This window comes from Apteryx rowi, unplaced genomic scaffold (assembly GCF_003343035.1).
Source record: "Apteryx rowi isolate R43461 unplaced genomic scaffold, aptRow1 scaffold_821, whole genome shotgun sequence".
In the NCBI taxonomy this organism is placed as follows: Eukaryota; Metazoa; Chordata; class Aves; order Apterygiformes; family Apterygidae; genus Apteryx; species Apteryx rowi.
Genome location: NW_020451118.1, coordinates 268,823 through 276,884, shown reverse-complemented (window position 1 = coordinate 276,884; position 8,062 = coordinate 268,823). Strand labels below are relative to the sequence as shown.

Below are 8,062 nucleotides of genomic sequence, written 5' to 3'. Positions count from 1 at the left end.
TGCCTTCTCTCCTGCCCTCCCAACAAGTCACTGACGCTAAGCTCTTTGTGTCTCTGACAAGGACAATCTTCCTGTGCTGTCCTCCCAATCACACAGGTCCCTGGCCTTCAGGAACCGAACTGTGTAAGGTCTCTTCTGCTATCATGGGACTATCAGGCAATCTCTTTCTCCCACCCAGGCATGCCCGCAGCAGGAGTCTGGCTGCCTTTGCTGGAACAAGGATGGAAATTATGCTCTTCCTCTTGGCATGGCTTTGGGGTAAGTTTTCTCCTTTGCTCCTGAAGAACAGGGTTCTAGATATATTCTGATAAGTGGAGCTCATGATGGGTTGACTCCTCTCATATCTCTAGTCTTGACAAGGAAATGGGTTTCATGTTTGGAATGGGTTTGTGGTCCTCTGACTGAAGATGCAGGAAGCTTGAGTTTTACTCTCAGTGCTGGAAAGGGGCATGACCTCGCTGAGGCAACAGAAGGAAGTAGTAGATTGTTAATACTACCACTACCACTACAGTGGTAGTGGTAGTGGTAGTAGTAGTAGTAGTAGTAGTAGTAGTAGTAGTAGTAGTAGTAGTAGTTAGCACTTGGTTTCTAAAAGCTCACCTGGAGATTTAAAGGCATTGTTTATGCAAACATGCAGAGACAAACCCTGGAAACAAACAAATGTTAGCATAAAAACAAAGCCTTGTTTGACTGATCTCTGAAATCCAGAATGTAATCTTGCTTCCCCTTGCCCCCAGAATCCCAGTTTGGATTTGAGCCAGGACCCGAGAATGTATAAGCACAGTAGACCTCCATTGCCTAGCTGACAAAGTCAGTGCTTAGTGCAGCTGCATTTATTTCCTGCAAATCAGCATAGTCAGATAACTTCAACCAAAAAAGTAGCAGAAGAACTGGCTAAGGATTATCCTGAGACACTGAGGTTGCTTTTTAACAAAACCTGGCACAAGCTAAGGCTGCTCCAAGGTCTGAGACAGAGTAAGGGTTGTGTCAGAATTGCAAATGGGCAGAGGGTGATCTGGGAATGTAAAGCTTTTTCAGAAAAATGTCAGTGCTTTGCAACAGCATAGAAGAGTGGATCCGGCAAGACTTAGGTTGCAGTCCTTGCTTTAAAGCATCTAATAAAGGCTGTAGAGAGCAGTACCCAGGACCAAAGATGTAGACTCAGTTTAGGTATCAGATAGGATCTTTCTGAACAAGGAGTGAGCTTAGGCATCTGCTTCCAGGCTTGGATCCTGATGGTAGTCTAGATTTCCCTTATATCCATAACGAGAAACAGACCATTCTGTATCTCAAGTCCTCCTTCCTCATTACAAAAGCTTCTTTTTCTCTGACTTGTAAGGAAGTGCAGTTATTTAGTACAGACAACACTGCAACTGTCATCAGCTGGACAGATTAATTCTACTTTACACACCCTAGGCAGTCATGTCAATGTAAGCACCCAGAGCCACTTGAGTTGCCCTAGTTTATCTCTCCTGAACTCCGGCTACCACACTGGAGGGTGTAAGATCTACAAATGACACCAGAAGGCTACATTTAGGCAAATTAGCTGTGCTCAACATGGCCCTAGATCAGCAAGCTCTGGATAGCAGAAGGTCTGACAAGCATTTTTGGACAAAGGCATGGAAATACTGCATGACCCAACTTTGTCCCCAGAGAAATGACCTGAAACTTTCCTTCAATAACTTTCCTAATTGAGGGACAGTGACAGACTCAGAAGAAACGTTCACGATCTTGTGCATGGAACAGGAACATGAACAGGGTGGAGAGGTATGGTGTAAGACCCAAGATGCTGCAGTAGCTCAAACTGGATGGATACACTTGCTCTGGGATCTTCATCTTCTTAGGTAGCATAACCTGAGGTTTTCCTCTGGTCTTCCTGCCTGTGTGCATGGTATAACCTAGGATATCCATGGTGTGGGGCTGTCACACACCATGTCAGAGAATGTGTTGGGACTGGTTGGAAAAGATAGATTTTCACCCAAGGTTTTGAATATTTGTCATTCTTCTGGGAGGGACATATTAAAGAATCCCATGATAAGGACAGTTCTGGGCAATGAAGAAGAGCTAGCAGCTGCTCATAGGGATGTGGAGATGCATTAGAGGTCCTAACACCACCTGTGCAAGAAATTTGCACCACTAATGAGGCTGCAAACTGTTCTTAAAATGTTCCTGGTGAAAATACCAGTGATGAGCATGTCAGTAATCATTCTCCAGCCAAATCCAAAATGGCATTATTTGTGCAAGAGTAAGCTGTTACATTCTCAGCTATCAGCGAAGATGTGGCTCAAGGCAATTTCCCTGACTATTTTTCACGTTGCATTGTTTTGTGATTCAGGTGTTGCCAGCTCAGCTCCAATCAGACTAGTGAATGGCTCCAGTCGCTGTGTGGGGCGACTTGAGGTGCTTTGGAAACAGCAGTGGGGAACCGTGTGTGATGATGGCTGGGATCTAGCTGATGCCATGGTCGTATGCAAGCAGCTGGGCTGTGGGGAAGCACTGTCAGCCCATGGCTCAGCTTATTTTGGTCAAGGAAGTGATCGTATCTGGCTGGATGACATGAACTGCACAGGGACAGAAGTTGACCTCACCGCATGCAGGACCAGACCTTGGGGAGAGCATAACTGCAATCACGGAGAAGATGCAGGTGTTGTGTGCTCAGGTAACTTATATTTACATCTCTTCCCATGTGACCCCAAGAGGCTGTGCTCTGGAGGGGAAACTTTTTAAGTCTGCTGGCAAAATTTTATTTTTCAGTGAGAGCTACCCACAGGGCTCAGGATGGAGATGACTGCTTCAGGCACTGACCTGTACCATGAGCTGCCAAGGACAACATGAGGTCCAGCTCAGTTCCATTATCAGTTAAACACTGTGCGTGATGGTGATATTTGTGCTCATTCTGTTACTGAGGCAGAACAATGATCATATTTTCTTTCCTCATCCAAGCTATTCTTGCTCCTTATGGAATCACAATACAGTAAATGGGCAGAGAGTCTTAAAGGAGCTCCATTGGATGTGCATGCTGTCCATCCACATGTTTCATAGCTGAAACGTGGCAGGGAAGTTGAATGTTTATGTGACCTCTTTTCATTTGTCTTCTGTGACAATACTCTCTCCTGGCAGAAGCATTTATTCTCCAGACTGGGACAGGGATGAGCAGTTCAACTGTGGAGCATTTATCTGTGTGCCAGTCCTAACCTGGATGCCACAGCATAGTGTTAATGAATGCTAAGCTCGGGGAGTTGGGTGGGGAAGGCTGGAAGGTGTGCTCTACCCCTCTATTTTATCATTAACTGGAGAGTAAAGAATATGCAAGTGGACCATGGTCCCCAGGAGGTGGGAGAAGGAGTAGGGGGATGAGGCGAGGGGGCAGGAGGAGGAAGCTGTCCATTACCCTCTTTCAGGTCAGTGTGTCCCAAAGCTTCTGTCCCAATCAGTACTGAACAATGGATGACGTTTCCAAACCCACATGCCCCTAGTTGGATCTGGAATGGTAGTCAGTTCCAGATTAACACCCCAACATGTGTGTTTTTAAATGCAAGTTCCACTTTTGGCCTGGATATTTTCCTGTTACAGGTAAGACATCTAGCATAGAGTCAGTTCCCTACATGAAGGTGCCCACTGCCATTGGAGATGCCCTGGGACATCTGACACAACCACATGGGTATGACAGATGAGGTACAGGCCCTAAGGGAGCCCCTACAGAGCAGCAGCTGGAGGCCAGAGGCAATACCTGGGGCATCTCAAATGGTGGCAAACACCTGTTTGGGCAATGAATCAAACCCCAATATTTGGCCAGCTGAGAAGCTCCATAGATGCTATTGAGTCTAGAATTTTAACACCCAGGTCACAGGGAGGCACTGAAGTAGATGAGACACATGGGTGTCTTAATCTGTAGCCAGTGACCCCGGAGTCACATAACAATGGGAACTGCATAAGCCTGTTTCATAAGGGGTTTCCAAACCATTCTGTTTATCTGTTTAATTCTGAACTAGGAAAACACAGAGAAAAATCTCAGAAATTAATGCTCAACAGACTTCACCTTGTCACATCCTGGAAAGCACTAGTGGAGATTTTTCCTTTCCTTTGGTCTTTATAGGACCTTTTTATGTATAATTCCTGACCATCCCCTCCTTTTTTCTTTTTAATGCAGAAATTAAAAAAATAGCCCAACTCCGATTAGTGAATGGTCCAAGTCGCTGTGCGGGGAGAGTAGAGGTGCTTTATGGCCAGCAATGGGGAACCGTGTGTGATGACAACTGGGATATAATCAATGCTGAAGTTGTGTGCCGACAGTTGAGCTGTGGGACAGCTCTMTCAGCTCCTTCATCAGCTTATTTTGGGCAAGGATCTGACCCCATTTGGCTTGATGATGTGAGCTGCAGAGGGACTGAAGCTGCCCTCTCCGAATGCACTGCAAGGCCTTGGGGAACCCACAACTGTAGGCACGGAGAAGATGCTGGTGTTGTGTGCTCAGGTAACTTCCATCCTGCATTGCATAAGTGGGTTTTTGTGGGGTATGGAGATGGATATGCTTTTGGAGGCCCTCTTCCCTTTGGAGCAGTGCTGATCTCAACACCCAAGAGAACCGATAGGCAAAAAGTGATTCATGCTATAGACTGATTGAGCCCTAAAGGTCTTGCATTTCTTCCTAGTTAAGATATTCTTCTGCTAGCATAGTACTGCCAACAATAAAAGTTGGAATACAGTAGCATTTCCCATAAGAGCTACTGGTGAAGCCAGTGCTGCTGCAGGAATTATTTAGAGGGCTACATGCTGCAGCACACAGCCTGTGGACATCCTCATGTGACATCCTCTCTCACTGCAAAGAGTAGTGGCTTCACCAGCCCCATCATCCCACCCTTGTGTCAATAGACGCAGTTCCTTCCCAAGTTCCCCAAATGCCCTTGCATTAAAGCTAGGTTCTTCCCATGGCTCATATTGTCCCTCAAAATGTAGTAGCATCAAGTCTTCCCACATAACTGGAACCCAAAGGCTATACCTCCAACTCTCCCTTCACAGCCCCTGAAACCACCCACTCTTTCCCAATTCATGGGCTGTCTGGTCAGGCAGGAGGCAGCATGTGCTATGCCTGGTTTGCCACTATTCATGTGCTGGTGAGCCAATTAATATGAATATGTTGATAGTTTACTGCTTCTTGGAGAAGAGCTAAATTCCACTTGCCTTTCCTGTAACGAGGCACTAATCAGAGTCTTTTCTCTCTAGCCTCCTACAGAATTTCACAAAGTTTGTAGGAACTTATATTTCTCAATATATTATGTTGGGAAATCCACATTTTATCCATTGACCTATGGATAACAACAGCTCTAGTATGAGACTGAGAGGCAGATAGATTTAGACAGTATGAGAGTGATTCTAGCAGCTCTAGATATCTAGCATCCTTTCACACACTTTAAAGTACCTGAGACATCTACAAGGGGCTAGCAGATATGATGTAAGACATACAGCAGACCTGAAATCCCTTGTAATGGCAGATGGAAGCTGGGCCAGATGCACATCTTAAATGGCACTGGACATCCACATTTAAACAAGATTAGGGCTTGCCCTCAGCCATCCCAAGTATATTTTAACTTGTGCAATCCATTGCTGAGCAGCTGACATTATGGTTGATTCCTTATGCAATGTTTTCCCATATCAAAACCTACAGAGCACAAGGCCCTAAATGGGAGATGTTACAGTCATTGCTTAGTGAAGAACAGAGGTGCCAGATTCTGTGCATCGGATACATCCCTGAACTTTCTTTTCTCTGTAGGCTTTGCACAACCCGCTCTGCTCCGGCTAGTGGACGGCTTGACCCAATGCTCCGGGAGAGTTGAGGTGTTCTATGGTCAGCGCTGGGGAACTGTGTGTGATGATGGCTGGGACATGGCTGAGGCACAAGTGGTGTGCAGGCAGCTGGGCTGTGGGAAAGCCTTGTCAGCCCCAGGCAGAGCTCACTTTGGGCAAGGATCTAACCCCRTCTGGCTGGATGATGTCCAATGCACAGGGACAGAAGCTGCTCTGTCCGAATGCAGAGCTAATCCTTGGGGAAGCCATAACTGTGGGCATGAAGAAGATGCTGGCGTTGTGTGTGCAGGTACCCTTCACTCACAGCATATTGGCTTAGTCCTGGGGGAAGCTGTTTGGGAGTGACCTTTTAGACAGATCCTGGGTGCCCGGTTCCTGCAGTGCAAATAGGTCTTCCCAAAAAAGTCACAGAGACGAATACTTGAAAAAATGTTGTGGCTAAATCTGTAGGCAATTCTGATCTTTCTTTCCCAGTTTAATCTAATGGACTGCTGTTGGGGGCCAGTTTGCTGCTGCTGCAGACAGAGAAACCTTCATTTGGGGGCATTTTCTCATCTCAGTTACTCTTTGACCCAATGATTCTGCATGTCTCATTGTGTAACAGAGAACAGCATGTGGAATATGAGGGCTTTTCCTACTTCTTCAGTCAGCTCTTTCCCAGGCTGTCCAGGGCTGACCATTCTGGGTCTAAGACACTACCATTCTTCTTTCTCTTGCTCCTCTTCCTTGACCCAGTTTCACAAAAATGCGTGTGTCAGGGATATCTACAGGTCTTCCAGTCATCAGCTCTGCCCAGTCAAACCTGAATGATTCCCATCAGCAGCTGCTTAGTTTGAGAAGAAGGAATTCATCTCCCAGACCTTAGATGTGCAAAATGCAGATGTTAAATCTAAAAATGTGGGTAGATTTCATCACCATCAGGGAAATAGGCACCTCTAGTGAGACATTTGTCCGGCCTATTTCACAGTTACCTACATTGGACCACATAAGTTCTACCACTCAAGTTTGCTGCTATTCAAGTAATATTTCTTAACACCCAAAAAGATGTTATGGCATCACTTCACCCAAGCAAGACCTCCAGCCACAAATGCCTGATGTTCACTAACACCAGACTAAAATTTCAGCTTCTGATAGCAGCAGTCCCTAATCAACTCCTTCTGCTTTACAGAAATTGCTAGTTTATAGTTCTCAGAGTCCTGTAGAGCCTGGACTGTAAGGTACCCTGATGCTCCTGGACCATTGCTAATTCCTGGGTGCCTGTCCCTTCCCAGCTCAGCTGGCCAACCCAGTGAAACTCCCCCTCGTCTGGTCCACCACAATGGTAACAGGTTGCATGCATAACTGATTAGATAAATGTTCAGAAAGAGCTTGCTAATTCTAGTGGGGATTAGTCAACAAGATAAGTCAAACTGGAGCCCCAAATCCCACCAATCCAAGGGACTGAAACTGCTGCAAGAACCTACTGAGCTGTTATAAAAAACAAGCAATGTCTCTCCATGTCACACAGATGCAATCCAGGAGTGAGCAGCACAGTGCTCTACCCTGTCAGCACAGATAAAAATACAGAGGAAAACTCAGAGGGTTAATGCCTTCATTATTTCTCAATACAGGATTTGCTGAGCTGCTTCCAGTCCGGCTGGTGAATGGTTCAAGTAACTGCTCTGGGAGAGTCGAGGTGTTTCATGATCAGCAGTGGGGAACCATCTGTGATGACAGCTGGGATTTAACAGATGCTCAAGTGGTGTGCCGGCAGCTGGGCTGTGGCGCGGCAGTCTCAGCCGCTGGCTCTGCTCAGTTTGGACAAGGGACTGGCCAAATTTGGCTGGATGATGTGAACTGTTCAGGGGCTGAGACTGTCCTCACTGAGTGCCGGGCCAGGCCTTGGGGAGACCACAACTGTAACCATGGAGAGGATGCTGGTGTGGAGTGCTCAGGTGCTGTTAATACATGCCACATAATGTGGGGTGCAATGGAACGCTGTGTTTGTGGGAAGGATGCTGGTGTCCTTGGGGCATGTGCTGTCCCCCAGGGTCAGCAGGGTGTTGTGCTGATCATGCCACTCCTGGGTGAGACTCAAGAGGAGTGGCACATGGGTGGCAAGTCTATGCTTCCCTCCTCTCTGACCCCAGGGCTCAAGATAATGCCTGGGAGTTATGAGCTGTGGAAGAGGCCTGGGGAACAGTGTCACCCCTTGCTCCCAGAACAGCTTTGGGACCATGCTCCAGGAAGCAGCCTGGAGCTATTGTGGGGACTAAGA

At 46.7% G+C, this 8,062-nt stretch overlaps 1 protein-coding gene across 1 annotated transcript in view; it reads left to right on the top strand.

Annotated features, from left to right (window-relative positions):
• Positions 1 to 221: 221 nt before the first annotated feature.
• The window catches only part of LOC112977336 (deleted in malignant brain tumors 1 protein-like), a 199,336-nt gene continuing 191,495 nt past the window's right edge, over positions 222 to 8,062 (top strand). The window contains exons 1-5 of the mRNA XM_026089580.1: positions 222 to 258; positions 2,336 to 2,659; positions 4,151 to 4,474; positions 5,771 to 6,094; positions 7,416 to 7,739. Coding sequence (XP_025945365.1) covers positions 222 to 258; positions 2,336 to 2,659; positions 4,151 to 4,474; positions 5,771 to 6,094; positions 7,416 to 7,739 — 1,333 coding nt within the window. The remainder of the gene's footprint in view (positions 259 to 2,335; positions 2,660 to 4,150; positions 4,475 to 5,770; positions 6,095 to 7,415; positions 7,740 to 8,062) is intronic.